General features: G+C 27.1%; 2 protein-coding genes and 1 long non-coding RNA gene across 6 annotated transcripts in view; 2 read left to right on the top strand and 1 right to left on the bottom strand.

The window, feature by feature from the left end:
• Nucleotides 1-11930: 11930 nt before the first annotated feature.
• Nucleotides 11931-13702, bottom strand: LOC107071982 (uncharacterized). Its single transcript, XR_001476526.2, has 2 exons — nt 13564-13702; nt 11931-13428 (listed from the first exon to the last, which is right to left on the bottom strand). It is a non-coding gene; the product is annotated as an uncharacterized LOC107071982 (long non-coding RNA).
• Nucleotides 12160-20363, top strand: LOC107071981 (solute carrier family 41 member 1). Of its 3 annotated transcripts, none has more exons than XM_015331501.2 (7): nt 12160-13399; nt 15384-15801; nt 15890-16361; nt 16487-16634; nt 16710-16912; nt 16994-17142; nt 17222-20363. In XM_015331501.2, the coding sequence occupies exons 2-7, from the start codon at nt 15418-15420 to the stop codon at nt 17405-17407; spliced, it is 1542 nt and encodes a 513-aa protein (XP_015186987.2). In that variant the 5' UTR covers nt 12160-13399; nt 15384-15417; the 3' UTR covers nt 17408-20363. The 3 variants fall into 3 exon arrangements, with proteins under 3 accessions (XP_015186987.2, XP_015186989.2, XP_015186988.2); XM_015331503.2 differs by lacking the exon at nt 12160-13399 and adding an exon at nt 13791-13931; XM_015331502.2 differs by lacking the exon at nt 12160-13399 and adding an exon at nt 14841-15264.
• Nucleotides 19952-24725, top strand: part of LOC107071980 (solute carrier family 41 member 1) — a 23320-nt gene continuing 18546 nt past the window's right edge. For both annotated transcript variants that reach the window (XM_015331497.2, XM_015331496.2), the window contains exon 1: nt 19952-20760. The gene's annotated coding sequence lies outside the window, so the exon portion shown is untranslated. The remainder of the gene's footprint in view (nt 20761-24725) is intronic.

The raw sequence follows: 24725 nt of genomic DNA, 5'->3' as shown, positions 1-24725 counted from the left end.
CGTGGTTAGAAAAAAAAGCGGAATTACGTACGTGTGAAACCACATTATATTTTCCATTCAATAGATTTTATTACTTGGTAAAAACATTTATTTATTTATCATACATTATTTTGTTAAACGTTATTTTATTAAACGTTATAATATCAAATTTTCTTTATTAAAATTATTGTTACTGTTAGAAACATGCTCGACGTAAAAAAAAAGTCATATAAACAACTTTCTAATTAATGTTTTGTTATAGAGAACAACGGCTCAGTTTATAAGTGAATTTCGAATAGGAAGGTACTCCGCAAATATATTCTGTACTTTTAAACAATAATCGATACTTCTATCGATTATTTAACAATTATTATAATATTTTAATACATATCTCTTATATTACAGCATAATTAAACACTCGAATTCATCACTGCGCATGAACAATAAATTAATTACGTTAGAATGAAAAGAATGTTAAAATTGGAACGTTACATTATTGAATTTTCTTTATTAGAATTTTAATTACCGTTGCAGAAATAATCAACATAAGAAAAATCATAAACAACTTTCTAATCAAAGTTTTGTTTTAGAGAACATTGGGTCAGTCTATAAGTGAATATCGAAGAGGAAGGTACTCCAATAATTTATCTCGTACTTTTAAACAATAATCGATACTTCTATCGATTAATTAACAATTATTATAATATTCTAATACATATCTCTTACATTACAGCATAATTAAACACTCGAATTCATCACTGCGCATGAACAATAAATTAATTACGTTAGAATGAATAAAAGAATAAAATTTGAACGTTATAATATTGAATATTCTTTATAAGAATTTTAATTACCGTTGCAGAAATAATCAACATATATGAAGTCATATAAACAACTTTCTAATCAATGTTTTGTTTTAGAGAACATTGGGTCAGTGTATAAGTGAATTTCGAAGAGGAAGGTACTCCAATAATTTATCTCGTACTTTTAAACAATAATCGATACTTCTATCGATTAATTAACAATTATTATAATATTTTAATACATATCTCTTATATTACAGCATAATTAAACACTCGAATTCATCACTGCGCATGAACAATAAATTAATTACGTTAGAATGAAAAGAATGTTAAAATTGGAACATTATATTATTAAATTTTCTTTATTAGAATTTTAATTACCGTTGCAGAAATAATCAACATAAGAAAAATCATAAACAACTTTCTAATCAAAGTTTTGTTTTAGAGAACATTGGGTCAGTCTATAAGTGTATTTCGAAGAGGAAGGTACTCCGAAAATATATTCCGTACTTTTAAGAAATAATCGATACTTCTATCGATTAATTAACAATTATTTTAATATTCTTATACACTCTTCTTATATTACAGCACAATTTTTACCCCCGAAGTTATCACTGCGCATGAACAATGAATTATATACATTAGAATAAAAAGAATGTTAAAATTGGAACGTTATATTATTGAATTTTCTTTATTAGAATTTTAATTACCGTTGCAAAAATAATCAACATATATGAAGTCATATAAACAACTTTCTAATTAATGTTTTGTTTTAGAGAACAACGGCTCAGTCTATAAGTGAATTTCGAAGAGGAAGGTACTCCGAAAATATATCTCGTACTTTTAAACAATAATCGATACTTCTATCGATTAATTAACAATTATTATAATATTCTAATACATATCTGTTATATTACAGCATAATTAAACACTCGAATTCATCACTGCGCATGAACAATAAATTAATTACGTTAGAATCAATAAAAGAATAAGATTTGAACGTTATAATATTGAATTTACATTATTAGAATTATTATTACCGTTGCACACATGCTCGACATAAAACAAAGTCATATAAACAACTTTCTAATTAATGTTTTGTTTTAGAGAATAATGACTCAGTCTGAAGGGAAATTTCAAGGAAGATGGTCCACCTAAAATATACACAGTGCTTTTAAACTTTACTACGAATTCTTTTCGATTATTTAACACTTATTTCATTATTCTAATACACTTTAATTATTTTTCAGATTGTTTCGACGCATATACATTGGTTTAAACGTTACATACCTATTAACATACTTTGAATAAAAAATAATTTTAATATGAATTTATTTGTTTAGTTTATCAGATAACTGTCGTCAACTTGATTGCATTTCTGAATCGGAAGGTAATATAAAATACTTCAATTACTTACATTGAAAATAAAATTGTATTAATATTCATTAAAAATTTCTGTTTCAGAAGTGGTTTAATGGGTAGCGGGTAAATTTTTTGTTCGTAAAGGGTGGTACCATTTACAAATAAAGAATTTACTTCCGGGATGCGACCCTGCCCACGCGAGCCATGATTCTATCTTCTTACTCCCAAGGATAGAATCATGTTCATTTAACTTTTAAACTTGAACTACCGTCCTTTTTTTTTTTCTTTTTTTTCTTTTTTGGCTTTTTGATATGCATTGATAGATATGCATTTAGCATGGGAAACTGAAGCTTCATTGTAAGGGAAAACATCTTCCGCTAATTGTTAGACGGACCCAAGGATTCATTTCCGTAAGTTCGCAATAGTATACGGTGTTGGACTGAACATTTAGTGTAGGTTTCTCCTAAATTTAGAGTCAGTGGACTAGTCCAATCGGGGGGAAACCACTTTAAAAAAAAATCGTGAAAAGTTCCGCTTTAAAAGTTATACCTATCCCCCCTTTTTCCTATCCCTTTTATTTTTTAACTCTTTTTCATCCCTTTGTTTTCTGTTGCAGATTGAACTATGGTAAGGAAACGACCACAGGTGGACCAAAGGAGGACCAAAAAGGAACAAGAAGTGGAGTTGGTAATGTAAGATAGTATAAAATAATTATTTGTATAAATAAAATGAAAATTTGTATCTTTATATAATTCTATTTGTAGCATCGCACATGTGTGATCATTATTTATAATGTATTTTCTTTATTTATAGGTTCCATGAAACAAATCATAATTGTATACTCTTTTTAATTATTATACTTTATTTTATGGAGATTGAAAATTATTATATAAATGTATATATAGATTGTATTCTATAAGTTGAAATTATTCTAGGGTGTGTTAGTTTTAAGTATCATCGATGTTTCTATTGAATTTCTTTTCAGATTACACTCCTTGTTTATCTCATTTTGTATTTTTTAGTATTGAAATTTGTCTCTGGTATTTTCGATAATAATTTTAACGATTTTTCGGATGGTACTCTTATGGTGGGGCCTAAGAGTTAGATTCATTCCTTTGAATTATAATCGGATGTGAGCATTTTTAGGATGCACATCCCTCTTGGGTCTTCAGAAGCGGTTACCTCCTCGTGGTTAGACCCGGGCAATGGTATTTTACTTTCGGTATAATGTTTAACATATTTTTTTTATGTGTTAAACATTCCATTGAAAGTAAAAACTAGCTAAAGACCGCTTACAATAAACGTTATAATTGTAATTAATTTCTTTTTAACTTCCTAATTAATAACTTCCATGTAATATTCTTGCAGATGAAAAATCTACTCCTGGAAGTTATCACTGCGCATGAGCGATAAAATAATTACTTAAAAATGCAAAAAAATACAAATCAGAACGTTTTCATCTTAAATTCTATTAATTAGGTTGATTATTTTAGTTAGGCACATGCGCAACGTTCGGAAAATCATATCAACAACATTGAATGAAAGAAACCTTCATAGAGGACAATGACCTAGTTTAACAGCTGATTTCGAAGAAGACGGTACTCCTGACCTATATTCCGTTTTTTAAAAACAATACACACTTTCTTTCTAATAATTGACAATTATTATAATACTCTAATATATTGTCTTCATATTTTAGATTGTTTAAACATATCTAAATTTGTTTAATCATATTAAATTATCATTAACATACTTTGAATAGAAAATAATTTCCATATGATATTCTTGCAGATGAAAATTCTACCCCCTGAAGTCATCACTGCTCATGAACAATAAATTAATTACATTAGAATGAAAAAAAATGTTCAAATCGGAACGTTATAGTCTTGAATTTTCTTTATTAGAATTATTATAACCGTTGCCCAGATACTCAACATAAAAAAATAGTCATATAAACAACTTTCTAATTAATGTTTTGTTATAGAGAACAACGGCTCAGTCTATAAGTGAATTTCGAAGAGGAAGGTACTTCGAAAATATATTCCGTACTTTTAAATAATAATCGATACTTCTATCGATTATTTAACAATTATTTTAATATTCTTATACGCTCTACTTATATTACAAATAATTTTTAGTTTCAGAATCATCACTGCGCATGAAGAATAAATTAATTCCATTAGAATGAAAAGAATGTTAAAATTCAAACGTTATAATCTTGAATTTTCTTTATTAGAATTTTAATTACCGTTACAGAAATAATCAACATAAGAAAAATCATAAACAACTTTCTAATCAAAGTTTTGTTTTAGAGAACATTGGGTCAGTCTATAAGTGTATTTCGAAGAGGAAGGTACTCCGAAAATATATTTCGTACTTTTAAACAATAATCAATACTTCTATCGATTAATTAACAATTATTTTAATATTCTTATACAATCTACCTATATTACAGCATAATTTGACACTCGAAGTCATCACTGCGCATGAACAATAAATAAAATTACATTAGAATAAAAAGAATGTTAAAATTGGAACGTTATAATATTGAATTTTCTTTATTAGAATTATAATTACCGTTGCACACATGATCAACATATACGAAGTCATATAAACAACTTTCTAATCAATGTTTTGTTTTAGAGAACAACAGCTCAGTCTATTAGTGCATTTCGAAGAGGAAGGTACTCCGAAAATATATTCCGTACTTTTAAATAATAATCGATACTTCTATCGATTGTTTAACAATTATATTAATACTCTAATACACTCTACTTATATTACAGCATAATTAAACACTCGAAGTCATCACTGCTCATGAACAATAAAATACTTACTTTAGAATAAATAAAATCTGTACGTTATAATACTGAATTTTCTTTATTAGAATTATAATTACCGTTGCACACATGATCAACATATATGAAGTCATATAAACAACTTTCTAATCAATGTTTTGTTTTAGAGAACAACAGCTCAGTCTATTAGTGCATTTCGAAGAGGAAGGTACTCCGAAAATTTATTCCGTACTTTTAAATAATAATCGATACTTCTATCGATTATTTAACAATTATTTCATTATTTTAATATACTTTAATTATTTTTCAGATTGTTTCAACGCATATACATTAATTTAAACGTTACATACCTATTAACATACTTTGAATAGAAAATAATTTTAATATGAATTTATTTTTTCAATTTATCAGATAACTGTCTTCAACTTGATTGCGTTCCTAGATCGGAAGGTAATATAATATACTCCAGTTACTTACATTGAAAATAAAATTGTATTAATATTCATTAAAAATTTCTGTTTCAGAAGCGGTTTAATGGGTAGCGGGTAAATTTTTTGTTCGTAAAGGGTGGTACCATTTACAAATAAAGAATTTACTTCAGGGATGCGACCCTGCCCACGCGAGCCATGATTCTATCTTCTTACTCCCAAGGATAGAATCATGTTCATTTAACTTTTAAACTTGAACTACCGTCCTTTTTTTTTCTTTTTTTTCTTTTTTGGCTTTTTGATATGCATTGATAGATATGCATTTAGCATGGGAAACTGAAGCTTCATTGTAAGGGAAAACATCTTCCGCTAATTGTTAGACGGACCCAAGGATTCATTTCCGTAAGTTCGCAATAGTATACGGTGTTGGACTGAACATTTAGTGTAGGTTTCTCCTAAATTTAGAGTCAGTGGACTAGTCCAATCGGGGGGAAACCACTTTAAAAAAAAATCGTGAAAAGTTCCGCTTTAAAAGTTATACCTATCCCCCCTTTTTCCTATCCCTTTTATTTTTTAACTCTTTTTCATCCCTTTGTTTTCTGTTGCAGATTGAACTATGGTAAGGAAACGACCACAGGTGGACCAAAGGAGGACCAAAAAGGAACAAGAAGTGGAGTTGGTAATGTAAGATAGTATAAAATAATTATTTGTATAAATAAAATAAAAATTTGTATCTTTATATAATTCTATTTTTAGCATTGCACATGTGTGACAATTATTTTTAATGTATTTTCTTTATTTATAGGTTCCATGGAACAATTCATAATTGTATACTCTTTTTAATTATTATACTTTATTTTATGGAGATTGAAAATTATGTATATAAATGTATATAGATTGTATTTCCATAAGTTGAAGTTATTCTAGGGTGTGTTACTTTTCAATAGAATAAACGATGTTATTTAAATTTTATTCAGATTGTACTCCTCATTTATTATTTTGTCTTTTTTGGTATTCATACTTTTTTCTGTATTCTCCATAATAATTTTAACGATTTTTTGGATGGTACTCTTATGGTGGGGCCTAAGAGTTAGATTTATTCCTCTGAATTATATTCGGATGTGAGCATCTTTAGGATGCACATCCCTCTTGGGTCTTCAGAAGCGGTTACCTCCTCGTGGTTAGACCTGGGCAATGGATATTACTTTCCATGTAATGTTTTAACATATTTTGATATGTTTTACATTCCATGGCAAGTGAAATCTAGCTAAAGACCGCTTATCATTAATATTATAATAATAATTGGTTTCTTTCATTTTCCTAATTAATATCATATTCACATTCCTCTCATTGTTTTCCCTTAAATATTCACCTTCATATTATATTTCACATAATAATACTCGATTTATTTTATTGTAAATTTAATCATGTACATTCTTACAGTCGATTTTTTGACGTGTAGTGCGGTCGGTTTAAAACACGTCTCGGTCGTGGTCGCGTTCGCGTTTGTAATAAAAAACTTTATTATAGTTTTTTATTTTCGTTACCGTCTACTGGTCATCATCATCTTAAGGGTAGGAGACCCATCGGGCATTCATCACAGAAGACTTCAAGTAAGTATAAGTTTTCTATCAAACATTTTCATGATCATTTTAATGTGTCTTTTATATTATGACGATGATATTAATAGTTCTTGTTCATTTTTTTGTTTAAGAGTACCATTGCAATCGTGCGTGTTGGCAATGAAGGGATCGTTTGCTTGCATCGTTCAACAAAATCGCGAATTAGAGTCAGTGTTTGTTCGCCGTATATAAAAATGTCGGTTTTGTTCGGGAAAATAAACTCCGATAGTTTCTTTTATTCGATTTACACGCGCGTGCATCGTCATCCTAAGGGTAGGAGACCCATCGGGCATTCATCACTGAAGATAGAAGGTAAATTAAAATTTCTATTAAACATTTACTTTAATAATAACTTATAATTTTGAAATGATAAAGATGATTCTAATCGTTTTGTACTTTTTTCTTGTTTCAGAAGGATAAGCAGTGTTAGTGTTTGAATTTTTGGACTGCGTGCAATGCAGTTAATAAAAATTAGAGTCAGTGTTTGTTCGAATAATTAAAGTAAAATTGAATCGCGAAGTAGAGTCAGTGTCGTGGTCGTGATAAAGAAACACGTAAAGTTTCTCCGTCGTTTGAACCGTCTACAGCATCGTCATCTTTAAAGGTGGGATACCTGTCGGGCATCATCTAAAAAGATGTAAAGGTAAGTTAACTTTTCTATTAAACATTTCTTCAATAATTTTATATGATTTTTGAAATAATAACAATGATTCTAATCGTTTCATTTTTCTTTTTTTGTTCACAGGTAAGACGTGTGTCGGGTTTTGATATTTTAACTGTACGGTATGCAGTTGTAAAAGTAGAGTCAGTGTTTGTTCGAATAATTAAAATCAAATTTTTATCGCGAAATAGAATCATTGTTTGTTCTTTTATATTATATTATTTTTATATCACGGATTTAGAATCATCTATAACTGCGAGCAATGCAGTTAATTACAATAGTGTATTTGCTCGTTTAAAGTTGTTTTTTTATTTATAACAGTCGTACAGACTGTTCGCGAAAGTAGAGTCAGTGAAGTGAAGACCGGGAGTGAAATTTTCGTGTGTTTGCATTTGACTGCGTGCAATGCAGTTTTTGTTTAAAGTAGAGTCAGTGTTTTTGTTCGATTAATTAAAAAGTACAATTTTGATCGCGAAGTAGAGTCAGTGATCGGGCGGGCGTATAAATTCAATTTAAATCATACGCGTATGTAAAGTCAGTGTTGTTCGCCGTATAAGAAAAATGTCGGTTTCGCGATAAGAAACTCATCTATAGTTTCTTATATTCGTTTATCGCGTTATTAGAGTCACGCGAGTGAGTGAGTGAGTGAGTGCAAGGAAAAGTGCATCAAGAAATTCTCCGATGGACCTGGTGGACGAGGGATGCAGCTGAGACCATTTTCTACGAAGTAGGAGTGTTTTGGAGCCATCGCAGAACTTCTTAAACCGCGAGTTTTTATTTAAAGTCCCTCCGGTGCTCAATCATGCCGAGGATGAAAGGTCCGAATCGGCACGAGCTACTGGTTGTAATTTTTACAAGAAAAATTATTGACGAGCACATGAGTTTATTCCAAAAAAGGATTATTCCTTTTTTTGGAATGGCTCATGAAACTGTATATTTCATTGTATGTATGTTTTATTAGTTTAGGATAGGTCTTCTTGTCTCAAACGGTTAAATTCATTTTAATTAACAGTGCAAATTAATGAATGCACTTTGATTTTTTATTACGTGTTTGATTCGCGTTTTAGTAGTGGTGAAATCGAGTATTAATTTACTCGATTTCGTATCAATGAAGCATGTAATAAATGTCTTACATGCATTGCTTCGTACTTAGTTTATTTAATCGCGATTAATTTCGATATTATTAATAAATGAGCAAGAAGACAAACCCCTTTCGCGAACGGATAGATTCTGGCAATTAAGTGGCGGCTATAAAAAGCCCAGTTCTTTAATTAGAACAGCCAACTTAATCAAAAGAGTCGTCCGAGGTTTTTTAATTATTTTCAATTTTTAATATCTTTTTTTTTTTTGAAAGTCTTAAAGACTTGTAGAGTCATAGCCCGCTTAGATTTATTTGAGAATATTTATTTTATTGTGTTAATCAATTTTTAGATTAGGATTTTCAGCAACTAATATACTAATACCCCCTTTTCTCCCCCCTATGCACGCTTCGTTCTCATCTATGCGTGTTACCCAGGTGTTACACGTATGGGTGAGAAAAAGATTGCATGGGTTATAGTTTTTAAGTTTTCCTTTGGCGGCTGTCATTGTGCTAGTGATTGCACGGTGTACATTGCACCTGTGTGTGCGTAGTAGGTGGTGCATTGTACATCGTTCGGGATACGTGTAATACCGCGTATTTTTGAAAAAGTTATTCAAATAAAAATAATTTGTAAAGTCACGCGTGCGTACGAATTTTCTTTTTTTTTTTTTTAATAATCGTTTTGCATAGTAGAGTCACCCACATTTATTTGTGGAAACATACACGTATATAACTAGTATGCACATATACTAGTGTATACTTGTATTTTTGCAGTAGTTTTATTTGCAATAATCACTAGCCTTGACAGACGATTACAGCAACTGGTACGTAACCTTTTAGAAATTAAGTTTAGAAATACGCGGTTGAACTAGGGTGACGGAGGTGCCCCGGGGCATGCTCTCTAGTGTAGGCTTTTGCACCCTGGTGGAGTGTGTGAGAACCGTGGAGTGAATGGGTGGGTATGCGTGTATTCTCTGAGTGAATGTGAAACTTTAATTTTAAGTAGTTAGGACCCCGGAAAAGCACATGGTACACTTGCACTTTAAAAGTGCAAGTCCCATCTCCGGGTTTTTTTTATATAGAATTGTCACAAAATTTTATCTTTTTATTCTATCATGCTTACTTAGTAAATTTATTTTGTGACAATTCTATCATTTTTAATATGTATCATGATTCAAAGGTATTTGCAACCATTTGAAAGATTTATTTTTATTTCGATTCTATCTCGAACGAGATATAATTGAAATTAAATTCGCAAAATCTTTGATGAATTTGATACTTAGTTTTAAGTATAACAGGTTTAACACTTCGCACTATCGCGATTTAGTCTTTGAAATGTTTGATATAATTCAATTTAAATTAAATAAAAATATATTGCAAAAAAATGCATTGCATTTTTAGTATTATTTTTTATTTCAATTCGTTTTTATTATAAGATAGTAATAGTGCGAAGTGTCATGGATTAGCTCAATTAACTGCTCGGACATTCGATTAAATGTGCTCGTGTAACATGTGCACAGTCGATGAACTCTTAGTTCATTGATTGTCCACGAGCTAGGATAGCTAACGGTAAACGCGAATTTATTTTGTAATAATTATTTAACAGAGTTATAACGAACATCGGAATTATTTTGCAAAATGGTATGTATGATAGAAAATAAATGAAATTATTTCATAGGTATTGTAATATGAAATGTATTTCATTTATATTAATGTTATAAGCAGTTGAGAGTAATTGGGTGAAAATGTCTTGAAGTCGTTTCTAAATTGTAGGACCATAATTTGGCATGTTACAACGATATGGTATTAGAATAGAATCGATAATTTACATGGTTAATAATATTCCTTTCGACGAAGAGATATCTCTCGATCAAAAGGTAATCATTATTTTCTATGTAAAAAAAGCTCAGGATGTTTTACTAATCACATTTTTATTTTCAGGGTTGTGTTAGGGTTGGTTAGGTCGGGTTTCTTTTTTTCATTTTATAATTTAGAATCAGGGACGATTCTGATTCTATATCATTGATCGTTGTAACATGCTAAATTATGAGAATACTTTTTGGGAATGATTGACGTTTTTGGTCAATGATTCTTTTCATGCTCGCACGTAGGGAATGTCCGACAGTAGGCATCAAGAAAGAAGAGGCAAAATGCCGAAGAGGCCCCCACTTAATTGTGGCTCAAGAGGGCAACTATGGACTCAATGAGTTATTTGCAAATTCAACAGCATGGTTGAATTTTTGCGTATAGCTCTTTGGTCATTTGATATTTTGATTGTTTTATTATTTTGCTCGTCAATAATTTATAGTGGTTTTTTAAGAATGGAAGTAATTAATATAGTTTTCTTTCTGTTATAGGTGAACATCGTTGGAATTACCACCACCAACTATCAGAGATTTTTATTGCCAAAAATAAATCGAGTATTTGATAAATTTGATTTTATAGAGTACAATCCCATTTAGAATCCCCCCTCACTTTAATATCATATCATTTTTTCATTTCCAATTACCCCACACCTTTCTTCATTCTTCATTTTATTCATAGAAACTAATTATTTTATAATATTTTTTAATATATCTTTTTTTTCTAGGTATTAGAAACTTAATTTTCATTTTATTTCGTTTCAGAATATGATTAATTCTAATGCACTTGTAAGTGCATCGGGTTTTTCATCGGGAACTTTCCCTTCGATGCATTCATTGCATCTTTTCTCCAAAATAATCATTTCTTTTTCTTTTTCAGGTTCGTTTTGAGTTTCTTTTTTCAGTGGATAGTGGATAGATCTTTCTTTGGTTTCTTCACAAAGAAAGGTCTACTTTAGGGATGCGATCCTGCCCTACGCGAGCCATGATTTTCTCCTACCTCCAATAATTGGAAGAAAATTATGTCCTTACCTTGAATTTCACCCCATCAACCATCACTCCTTCCCTACTTCTTTATTTTTCTTTTGGTTTTAGGTTTCTTTCTGTTCTAGGTTTCTTATAATAATGGAGTATTCAAGAGGAGAGGAATATGGACCAGAAGAGGACTGAGTTATGGTAAACAGGTTGTATTTTATTCATTTATTACTTTTTTTTATTCACAGGATGAATTATAAAGACGATGCAATATTACATCCAAGAATAATAGGAAGCAGAACTTAAGAGAACTATAATTATAGTAAAGGGTAATATACAATAATTACTTGCAAAAATAATTCAAGAATTTTAATTCTTTTTATTTTATTCTTTCTAGCAACGTATATGTATGATAGTTATTTTTAATGTATTCTTTTTTTTCTACAGGTATCATCTAATATCTTCTTTTTTTTTTACAGGTACCATCTAATATTATATACATTTATTTTTATTATACTATATTTTAGGTAGATTAAAAATTATTAAATATAGAATATTCATAACTTGTAATTTCCGAAGGTACATATATCAAAATTATTCTATGGTGTGTTAGTATTAAGTATCATCGATGATTCTATTGAATTTCTTTTCAGATTACACTCCTTGTTTATCATTTTGTATTTTTTAGTAATAAAATATTTCTATTGTATTTTCGATAATAATTTTATTGATTTTTTCCGATGGTACTCTTATGGAGGGGCCTAAGAGTTAGATTTATTCCTTTTAATTGTATTCGGATGTGGGCATCTTTAGGATGCACATCCCTCTTGGGTCTTCAGAAGCGGTTACCTCCTCGTGGTTAGACCCGGGCAATGGTATTTTACTTTCCATGTAATGTTTAATATATTTTTATATGTTTTACATTCCATTGCAAGTAAAATCCAGCCAAAGACCGCTTACCATAAACATTATAATTGTAATTTGTTTCTTTTAATTTTCCAATGAACATATTTTTTTTATTCCTTTCCTTGGCTCCTTCTATCCATTTCATCTCCAGAAACTAATTACCTTATAATGTTTCTTTAATATTTTTTATATATTTGCAGGTAATTCTGTTCTAGAATTGGAAGAATTTGTATTCTATTATATATAGTTGAGTCATGTTATCATTCTTGTCTTTTTAAAATGATAATTTTTAAAAAAATCCCGCCGAAATTTTGACATCTACGAACAAATTGGCGAAACTATTGATTACTGTTTCACTGTCGGTAATGTAGAAAACTTTAAATCAAATTCGTTGATAATCATTTTCAAAATAATTTTCTATTTAATTATAGAACAATTAAAATAGATTAGAATTAACATTGCACGTGTTGTTACATACTTACACGCATATATAATTAACATATTAAAAAAATAACGTGTTTAGGTTTATTTAAATGATAAAAAAGGATGCAATTGAAAAAATAAAAAAACGTCATCGAACGTTATCGTTGAGTATTTGCGTACGGTGTCGTGTCTCATTTTCAGTCAACGTTTAGTGCATCAACGTCGTGGAGTTGTTCATCTTCGATTATACTATTTGCCACGAATACGAAAAATTTGATAGGAAAAAGAGTGTAAAAGGAAAAAGATAGATAGGGAAGGACCCGCCATTTTCTCCCTCTCCAAAGGAGCCCTTTTTTTTCTTTCGTCCCTTCTACTTCTTCTTCTTCTTCTTCTTTTTCTTCTTATTCTTCTTCTTCTTCTTCTTGTCAAAAGCCATAACCATGCTCGACGACCGATGGAGAAGCGCCAACAACTTCAAAGATTTAATCCTATCTTCGAGGTTAGTACTACGTAGGTCTTGTCATCTCTCTGAGGTTATGTTATTCAAATAATGAATTTTAATTGATTACGTGGCTTCATGAATTATTACATTGTTTTTTGTTTTTTTTTTTTTATCAATGAACATTTACACGATTCCATTGTTAAAAAAAAAGAAATACCTACTTTGATTGATGTTGTCAAAATTTGTTGAAGTTGTTAACTTTGTTATTAGAGAATTGTTCTTTTGAATTATATAAATCGTTGATTAATTTAACCTCTATTTTTCGATGTCAATTTTCTCTCGAATCATTCGCAAATTGTGAATTATTACGATAAGATTGTTTGTCATTTTTAAATAAATATTCTTTCTCTTTTTATTTTATTAGACTTTTTACGTATTTCTTTTTCTTGTTTTTGTTGTTGTTGTTGTTGTTTTTTTTTTTTTAGCGATTGTTTACGTGTCCAAACGTACGTGATTTTTTTCTTTTTGTCCAGTGTTGCATTTTATTTAATCAGAAGTGACACACAATGTCGGAATTTGAGATTAACCGGTAATGTTTAATAACTGAATAAATATTTAATGATAATAATAATTGTTAATATTTAATTTTTAATCATTCTTAGTTCCTTTTACATGCGATCATATTTATTATTATCATTTATGTTTGTTTTTCTTCGATGATTCGTCATCGAATATTTGTTGAAATATCACAAACAAAATTTGTTTACATTGTTTGCTTTTTTTTTTTTTTTATCTTTTTTTATCTTTTTTTCTTCGCAAAAGATAAAAGAATGTAAGATTAAAAGTGCAGTAAGATTTATAATTGTACAGTATAATTTTACTGTTTTAATTAATTGTTTTTAAATTTGTTAACAATTTAAAAATGAAAATAATCATTTTCAAACAATCATTGATTTGATCTCGTTAGTAAATAAAAGTAAAAATTGATTGGTCGATTATTTTATTAGTTCTTTTCTTTTTTTTTTTTTTGAATTTCTATGTTTTTCTTTAAAACACAATTAATTTGTTTTAATTTTATATTTTTCATAAACAAAATTATTCAATAGGATGATAAATTGAAATTGGAAAAAATTAGAAAAATTAATTGACAGAAAAAAAGGTGTGTTAAATCTAGATTTGAAAAAATAGGCGGGAAAATTTGACATCGAGTGTACAATTTAAATCTTTTTTTTTTTTCAGTTCAACGAAATTATTCAATAGAATAATAAATTTTTATTTGAAAAAATAGGCGGGAAAATTTGACATCGAGTGTACAATTTAAATCTTTTTTTTTTTCAGTTCAACGAAATTATTCAATAGAATAATAAATTTTAATTTGAAAAAAATATCAAAATTAATAGAAACAAAAAAAAATGTGTGTTAACCTAGATTTGAAAAAATAGGCGGGAAAATTTGACATAGCATGTACAATTTAAATTTTTTTTTCAGTTCAATGAAATTATTCAATAGAATAATAAATTTAAATTTAAAAAAAATGATAAAAATTAATTGAAAGAAAAAAAATGTGTGTTAAACTTAGATTTGAAAAAAAAATAGGCGGGAAAATTTGGCATCGAATGTACAATCTAAATTTATTTCAGTTCAGCGAGATAAAATTATTTAACGTGTGTAGTATAACGACGACACACACATATACTCGTAAAAGAATTTTCACAATCGTGCTCCATTAGATAACACATTTGTTCGTCGATTGTATTATATTAATCTTACTCATTTCTCGATAAATTAATTACGATATATAATTAATTTACTAAACTACATTCGATTTGTTAACACAAGTGTACCATTTTTTCTATATTTTTTTCTTCTTCTGGTTCTTATCGCAGTTAAATGTTTCAATTTGTGTCATCACATTTTTACAAGTAAGAGGAAATAACTAATAATTAGTTAATTTCATAGTATAATTAAAATTTATTGAATTTAATAGCATAAAATCATCAATTATTTTATTTACTAATTAATTTTTTTTTGTTATTTTCAGTATTCGTCGAATATAAAGAAGGAAAACGCTAAGAATGAGTCATGTCGAGTTACGAAAACGAAAATTACCAAGAAAGAAGAACAACAACGTTGATCGTCAAAATTTAGAGAGAAATTATAAATACAAAAAAATGGTTGGTCTAGGTAACGAAGAACTCGGTTCTAATATAGCCGACATAACTATGGATTTGGAAATGAATTCTGACGATGAGAGTGAAGAGAGCGATAATCAGAGATTAATAAGATCATCTATCAAGAAAGAAGCTGTTAATAATCATATGAAAAAGTTGACCGTACAAAAAGTTCAAGTTACATCTGAGGACGACAATGTTTGGTCAATATCTATTCAAATGTTTATACCATTTTTACTTGCCGGTTTTGGTATGGTCGCAGCTAGTCTTCTATTGGATGTTGTTCAAGTACGTGCGAATCAAGTATAATATTTAATATTAATAGATATACACACATTATTAATATAAATAATAATAATAATGTTTTATTTTACAGCACTGGCCAGTTTATCAAGTTGTTTCGGAAGTGTACATATTAGTTCCAGCGTTGTTAGGTTTAAAAGGAAATTTGGAGATGACTCTAGCATCACGTTTATCAACCCAAGCCAATTTAGGTCACATGGATACAAAGAAACAACAATGGACTCTGATAGTGGGAAATTTGGCTTTGATACAATGTCAAGCCATGGTGGTAGGGCTTTTGGCGTCATTGGCTGCTGTTATACTTGGTTGGGTACCTGAAGCGCATTTTGATATACATCATGGACTTTTGTTGTGCGCTAGTGCCTTGGTCACTGCTTCTGTAGCGAGCTTCTTTTTGGGACTAGTAATGGTAGCTGTAATATTATTTTCAAGACACATGAATATTAATCCAGATAATGTGGCTACACCAATTGCAGCTTCCTTAGGAGATTTAACAACACTAGCTCTTTTATCATGGATCGCTTCTATCTTGTATCATTCTATAGGTAAACAAATCTTAATGCTTATTAATTCAAATAATTAACACGATTTAATAACATTTTGACTATTAATCTTAAATTCCCATATATATATATATATATATATATATATATATAACGTATCGGTGTAGGTAATGCCCCATGGATCGCACCAACATTAATTATTTTGTGCATCGTGGCAACACCTATTTGGGGTTATGTTGCTGCTAAAAATCCATTTACTAAAGAAGTATTGGATTACGGCTGGACACCTGTGATATCTGCTATGCTTATTAGCAGGTATATTTTGTTTATTAATTATTAAAATCAATGTTATAATTAATAAGAAAGTTTAGAAATCATATACAATTTCAGCTTAGGCGGTCTCATCTTAGACTACACGATATCCAGTTATAAAGGAATAGCTGTTTTTCAATTAGTTATTAATGGAGTCGGAGGAAACCTTGTTGCCGTCCAAGCTAGTAGAATTTCAACTTCGTTACATAAAGATTTTCGTATGGGCAGTCAAACTGCACCAACTATTTGTATAAGCCCGTTTCATGCATTTTTTGCTAAAGGTATCAAGTACATATATTATTTAATATATATATATATCAAATTAAATGTAATAATTATTTAATTAAAATTGTATTAATTAGGAGGACACGCTAGAACTGCTAGAGTTCTGTTAATGATGGTTATACCAGGCCATTTAATATTTAGTTATACGATAAGTTATCTACAAGCTGGCCATACATCTTTCACACCAATATTTATGATAGTCTACTTAACTGTTGCACTGTTGCAGGTATATGTTGATATACATCAATCATTTTGATTTAATATAACAATATGATTTGTGCATATTTCAATCGTATTTTTTGTAGGTAATTTTATTATTGTATATTGCACAACTGATGGTAGTTTGGATGTGGACGAGAGGAATGGACCCGGACAGTTCTGCAATTCCATATTTGACTGCTGCCGGTGATCTGATAGGAACAGCTCTTCTTGGTATTGCCTTTCACATACTTTATGCTATCGGAGATGGTGATTCGGATGTTGGTGATTGATTTATCAAAATTATTATTGATGAATTTATCAAAGATGTCTTCTTTCTATTTAATTCAATCAATATATAAATATGTATGAACAAGTTCAAACTCTTTTAACGTGGAATGAAAAGAAAAAGAAAGACAAGAAAGAAATAAATGAACGAATGAATGAATGATTGTTTGATTGATTGATTGATTTAATGAATGAATGAATGAATGAATGAATGAATGAATGAATTAAAACGAATGATACCATCAAATTATAATACAATAAGCCTAAAACAAAACTGTAAAACATTTTCATTCAGTGTTTTATCGAATTCCTCTATCGATATTATAATTGTCTATACCGAGGGGATCGGCAACCTGCGGCTCGCGAGCCACATGCGGCTCTTTTGATGTGAAGCTGCGGCTCAAAAACATTTAAAAATCGTTCTGAATCGATTAACGAGGATTAGGCATCGATGAATAAATAGATTAGTTTTTTTTTTTTTGGTTTTGTTTTTATCAAAAAAACTTTATTCATGCGAGTTTTATTTTATTGTTGGCAAGAACAACAAATTTGGTGGCTCTTGAAAAACTTTGAAATTTTGTAAATTGTAATTTTTGACTCTTTCGATACAAATGGTTGCCAACCACCCCCTGGTCTATACTACGAAAAGAGTTTTAGACTGACTTAAAAAATATATATATATATATATATACAGAGATGAATTTTTTTAATAAGATCAATTATCTTAAATAAATTCTTTAAATTAATTAATCGCATTTAGAAAGACATATTAAAAAAAAAAATAAGTACAATGGTATTGCATGTACAGAATAATCGGTATAAGCAAAAGAAAAATAAGAAGAAGAAGAAGAAGATTTTTTAAAAATAAAGTATTAATCAAATAAAAATCAATATAAAAGCAATTTATAAATAATATTATCAGTCGTAGAATTAAATTAATATTATTAAATTTCACGCTAAATAAACGTGTGTAACACAACATGTAAATATCGATATAAATATTTATCTACTCTTTGTATATTATCGCTTAACGCATTCACATACGAACGACATATTTTTTCAAGTGTTAACGAGTGAATAAATTAACAAACAAAAAATTAAAAAAAAACAAGAAAGGAGGATACAACGGATAAAAAACAAAATATAATAAAATAATGTAACATTTATATAAATGTACAGTAACGTATCACATTGGATGATGACACGCTTATAAAGCGTATATTTGTATAGATATTTTCTGATGAGGTCGATTTGACGTGTAAGGCGTATGCATTTGAGAGCTTAAATTGTGTTCACAATGAAGAAGAAGGTCAAATTTCCCCTTTATATATATATATATGTATATTTTGTTCTCTTTGTTACATATATATATATATAATCGATATGTGATGATAAAAAAAACAAAGATTCCTGTTGTATTGTATTTGTCATGCAATAACAATATAACAATAACAAAACATAACAAAATACTGTGCATCCTATTACTTTTAAATACAATAGTTTGATTTATTATTATTATTATTATTATTATTTTTGGTAATGATAATTAATTACTATTTGATATTTTGAGAACACAATATTGTCCTATTATTTAATTATTTTAAAGTTATATTACGTTGTAATGATAAAAAAAAAAACAAAGATTCCTGTTTTATTGTATTTGTCAGGCAATAACAAAACACAACAAAATATTGTGCATCCTATTACTTTTAAATACAATAGTTTGATTTATTATTATTATTATTATTATTTTTGGTAATGATAATTAATTACTATTTGGTATTTTGAGAACACAATATATTGTCCTATTATTGAATTATTTTCAAGTTAAATATACTACGTTGATGCCATAATCATATAAAATTAAAATAAAATATATTATTATTATTACTATTATTATTATTATTATTATTATAAATATGAAGGGTTCAAGGAGATGAAATATGTTTTGTCTAAATTATATTATTTTTGTAGTTTTAATTATAATTTCGTATGTAAAAAAAAAAAAAAGAACTATTGTTACTTAATTGAATTATTCTGTAATATATCGTGTGAAATTTACATTTAAAACAATTACAAAACACAAAACATGTATAAACTATCTCTAAACATATTCTTTCCCTAAAAATCCTTCACATTTATCTGTATAAATATATTTGACAAAAAAATTTCATAGAAATGCAACAACAAAAAAAAAAAAAAAAAAGAAATCATTGAAAAATGAAATACATTTAATGTTAGTTTCGGTTAGAACTTGGTTTGTACCACCTATAAATTCATCTCAACATCGTCATCACTATCATCATCATCATCATCATCATCATCATCATCATTGTCATCATTGTCATCATCATCATTGTCATCACCATCGGCTGTGGTCAGTAATCGCTGAGCGTAATCGCTCAGCGCCGTTTTCATTCGCGGCCCTTTCAGTCTCGTCGTGTACTTCTCTTCGTTTCTCTCACGACGATCTACCCAACATAATTTTCTCTCTCTCTCTCTCTCTCTCTCTCTCTCTTTTCTCTCTTTCTCTGTCTGTCTTTTATTCTCTTTATTTCTCTCTTTATTTCTCTCACTGTATCTCTGAATGAAATAGTTAGATCTCTCAGTGCCAACTATCCCTCCGCACCCGTCAGATTGCATCCTACCGTGTTTGAGAATCCGTTTCTATCGTTATCGTTCAAGAAGACATCAAAAGAAATACAAAATTGATATGTAATTGATATTAGAAAAAAAAAAAAAAATAAAATAATTTAATTGCATTTTTTTAATGAATAATATCAAAAAGAGAAAAGAAAAAAGGTGTGAAAATGATGTATTTTTGTTGTTGTTGTAGTTGTTTTAGTATTTCAATAATAATGTAATTCAGGTAATAACGTGATTGATTTAATTGCAATAAAAAAAAATAAAAGAAGCAAAATAATAAACAAATAATTAAAAGAAGAAGAAGAAGAAAAAAAACGATCTTGTTCTAAAAAAAAAAAAATACGCGTTTGAATAAAAAAAAAAAAACAAACAAACATTTCGATTCGTAGACGGTCAAATAATTTTGTTCATTTATTAAATGCAAGGTGGTAATAAAAAAAAGAAGAAGAAGAAAAAGAAGAAGAAGAAGAAGAAGAAGTGGAAAAAAGAAATAAAAGAATATAATAATATTAGAAATAATTTAATCTAATTATAAATTGAATAGAGATCCTATTTATAAAGTATAGTTTAAAAGTGTCAGTGTCGGTGTGTGCGACGACGTAGGTCGATGCAACGTTAAAATGTGGGAAGCTCGAGTGCATTTCTCGTTGCGAATAAAGAAAAAGTGTGTTCGGAGTGAATCGGCTTGTAGCTGACTATAACTTAAATCTGTGTGAGTAAAAAAAAAATAATACCTTATAAAAGCTTATTAATATTTATTATTATTATTTATTATATTTATTACATTTATGATTTAACATGTGTTATTATGATTAATTTAGAAAATAAAAAAGAAATAAATGCAATTAAAAAAAGAAAGAATGAAGGGAACAAACAAATAAACAAAAATATACAAATAAAATCAATTGAAATTGGATAAATAAAATAATATTTAATATTGCATACGCACATACATATACATATATATATGTTTATGATTACATGTGTTATTACAATTAATTAAAAAAAAAAAAAAAAGAGAGAATGAAAGAAAGGAATAAAACAAAAATACAACAAATAAAAATAAATTAAATTGGATAAATAAAATAATATTGAATATTGCATACGCACATACATATACATATATATATGTTTATGATTAAATGTGTTATTACAATTAATTTAAAAAAAAAAAAAGAATGAAAGAAACAAACAAACAAACAAAAATACAAAAATACAAAAATACAAATAAATTAAATTGGATAAATAAAATAATATTTAATATTGCATACGCATATGCATAAACATATACATATACATACATATATATATGTACATTTTATGCATGAGTATATATAATACAAAGTGAAAGTTTATTATTTGAATATGATATCTATTCTAAATGAAGGTGTGTATATTAATACGTATGTTAAGTTATTGGTCCTCACGGTCGAACTTAAACACGTGCAGTAATTTATCAATTTGTGAATATGTTACGGAAGTCCTTAGCGTTGGCCGCGAGTACTTTTATGTACTTATCAATGTGTTAATGTTTTTATAACAATTATTCACTTTCTTTATTCATTTTCTTCCTTTTCTTCTTCTTCTTCTTCTTCTTCTTCTTTCTTTTCTTATTTATTCATATATAACATTTTCTACCAACCTGAGACCAATTATGGGAACCCTTGTCCCATAGTTCAATGAATAAATATAAATTTTATTTATTTAATTATTTATTTATTTAGATTGTTTGTTTTAGCTTGTATATTTTTATTTTTATATAAATATATCAATAGGAAGGATTTATTAGATAAAAATGTTGATATGGGAAGATTGTATGGTCATTTTGATAAAAGTATGTATCATGATCCTGATTAGTAATAGTTAGATTATAAATTATAAGAAAAAGTGTTATAAATATATTTGTAGGAGTTAGAATATATCCTTGTATAGTACATAGAAACATAGTCAATGTAAAGTCAGTAGAATCGTTATATAGTATGTAATATATAGTGAACGTTCCTCTCGTTACAATCCAAACGCCGGCTGAGTTACGTTCAAGGGTTAGCAATTGAAGAAGCAAGTGTAAGGTAGCCATTGCATAATTCTACCATCGAGACAATTTTCCTATAAATAAATAATAATTTATATCATAAAAATGTGATATATATATATTAATTAGTAATTATTCAAACACAAACAAGAAATGAAATAGAAAATTAATTAAAATGGTTAAGGAAAGTAAAAAAAAAACCAAACTGAAAAAGATATCAAAAATAAAAATATTATAATTTATTAAATAATAAAAATAATATGTAATAAATTTTTATATCTATATATTTAAATTTAATATTAATATATTATATTATATTGTTATATATAATATATTATTAATATAATTATAAAATAATATTATATAAATAATATTATATAAATTTATAATATAATATAAAATTTAATATTAAAATAATTTAAATTAAATTATTTTAAATTATTAATTTAAAATATAATTTATAAATTTATAATAATAAAAATTTATAATAATATTATAAAATAATATTATATATTATTATATTATTTTATTAATATATATATATTATAGTATATATGTTAATATATATATATATATATTAAATTTAAAAAATAAATAATATTAATTTAATATTAAAATACAATATTAAAATTAATTAATATTAAAATACAACATTAAAATTAATTAATATTAAATTACATATATTTAATATTAATTAATTTATAAAAATTAAAAATATTTTTAGATTATATTATTACATTAAATATTATTATATGATATTATTATATCTTATATACATAGATCATTTATTTAATTAATACATTACTACAATGTATCGATAACAAATAATTAATTAATTAATTAATTAATTGAACAGTCAAATTAAATTTGTTAACACTCGCTTGGACGGTTTTGATTGTCGCACTTGCAATGTCCAATTATACATATATGTATGTATATATACACACCCACACACGTACCAAACATATTTATTTAGATATTGCATATATATATATATATACATGCATACATATGTATATAAGACATCTAATCTCCTTGTCAGTTGTAAAGAACATTCTCAGGTACATTTATACATTGAAACAACTCGTAAGTTCGCACTCGTTTAAAAAGAAAGAGAGAGAGAGAGAGAGAGAGAGAGAGAGAGAGACAGAATTATCAATCATCTCTGACAAATCATTTTCTATATTCCATTGATAAATTCAACGAACGATTAGAATGATTAGGAAAATTTTAATTTAATCTAATTTTTTTTTTTAATTTCTCCCTTTTTTTTATTTTTTATTTTTTTTTTTTTGGTGAAGAGTATTTGTAAAAAAAAAAGTTACACGTGTAGGTGGTGGGGAATACTTTTATCTTGGAATGCCAAGGAGACGTTTAAATTTCTAATTTTGTACGAAGGATAATATATATATGTGTGTGTGTGTATTTATGTATGTACAATTTTCTGCATGTGTGTATGTGTTATACTAGTATATGTGTTACGATGAAAGCAAATTAGGTGTCACTGTGATCTTTGTGTATGCATTTGATCGTGAATATGATGATAGATCGTAAGGGATCATGATTTTTTTGTTGACGAGAAAGATGACGTATTATTTTCTTTTTTTCTTTTTTCATTTGTTTAAACAATTTTCTTCTTCTTATCTATCATTTTGTTTAATTTTTTTATTTTTTTGTTTTTTTTATTTTTTTGTTTTTTTTTTATTTTTCGTTTTTTTTTCTATTCTCAACGATTTATTCATTATTTTTTGTATCTATTTAATTTATAATATTTATTTATAATATTTATCAATTGCGTGTGTATGCAATTAATACTCGAATTTATTTTAATTTTTCTATAAAATCATTTATATAATCTATAAAAAAGAAAAAAATATGTATATATTTATTTAATAATTAGAAATTGATTTTTGTTAAATATATATCATCGTCACTTTTCCAAAATTAAATATATAATTTGTTATATATTATGATAAATATTATAATTATTTTATTATTTATATGATTATATAATAACTATTTTTTCTAGTTACTTTAACCTCAGAATTAGTGAAAAATAAAAAGAAAAAGACGAAAAAAAGAAAAAAACAAAGAAGATATTTTTAAATGAACCTCTCTGTGCAACTTTTTATTATATATTACAATATATATATATATAAATATTGTGATTAATATTAATTAATATTTTTATTATATATTACAATAAATATTATAATAATTAATTATTTATATAATTATATAATAAATATTTTATTTATTTATTTATTTTAAAGTCAGAGTTTGTAAGGAACAAAAAAACCAACAAAAAATATTTTTAAATTAACACACATATGCAACATTTTATTATATATTACAATATATATATATATATTATAATTAATATTAATTAATAATTTTATTATATATTACAATGAATATTATAATTATTAATTATTTATATAATTATATAATACATATTTTATTTATTTATTTATTTTAAAGTCAAAGTTAGTAAGGAACAAAAAAACTAACAAAAAATATTTTTAAATTAACATATGCAACTTTTTATTATATATTACAATATGTAAATATTATAATTAATATTAATTAATAATTTTTTTATATATTGCAATAAATATTATAATTATTAATTATTTATATAATTA

This window comes from Polistes dominula, unplaced genomic scaffold (assembly GCF_049000335.1).
Source record: "Polistes dominula isolate Pdom_NZ unplaced genomic scaffold, Pdom_raw_medaka contig_11, whole genome shotgun sequence".
In the NCBI taxonomy this organism is placed as follows: domain Eukaryota; kingdom Metazoa; phylum Arthropoda; class Insecta; order Hymenoptera; family Vespidae; genus Polistes; species Polistes dominula.
The sequence above is the reverse complement of the archived record's forward strand: the minus strand, read 5'-3'. Positions and strand labels throughout refer to the sequence as shown.

Excerpts from the sequence above, each read along its gene's own strand:
- LOC107071981 (XM_015331501.2), top strand. The coding sequence starts at position 15,418 with ATGAGTCATGTCGAGTTACGAAAACGAAAATTACCAAGAAAGAAGAAC. Across the intron at positions 15,802-15,889 it reads TTCTATTGGATGTTGTTCAA|CACTGGCCAGTTTATCAAGT; the intron begins GTACGTGCGAAT and ends TTTATTTTACAG. Across the intron at positions 17,143-17,221 it reads TAACTGTTGCACTGTTGCAG|GTAATTTTATTATTGTATAT; the intron begins GTATATGTTGAT and ends TATTTTTTGTAG.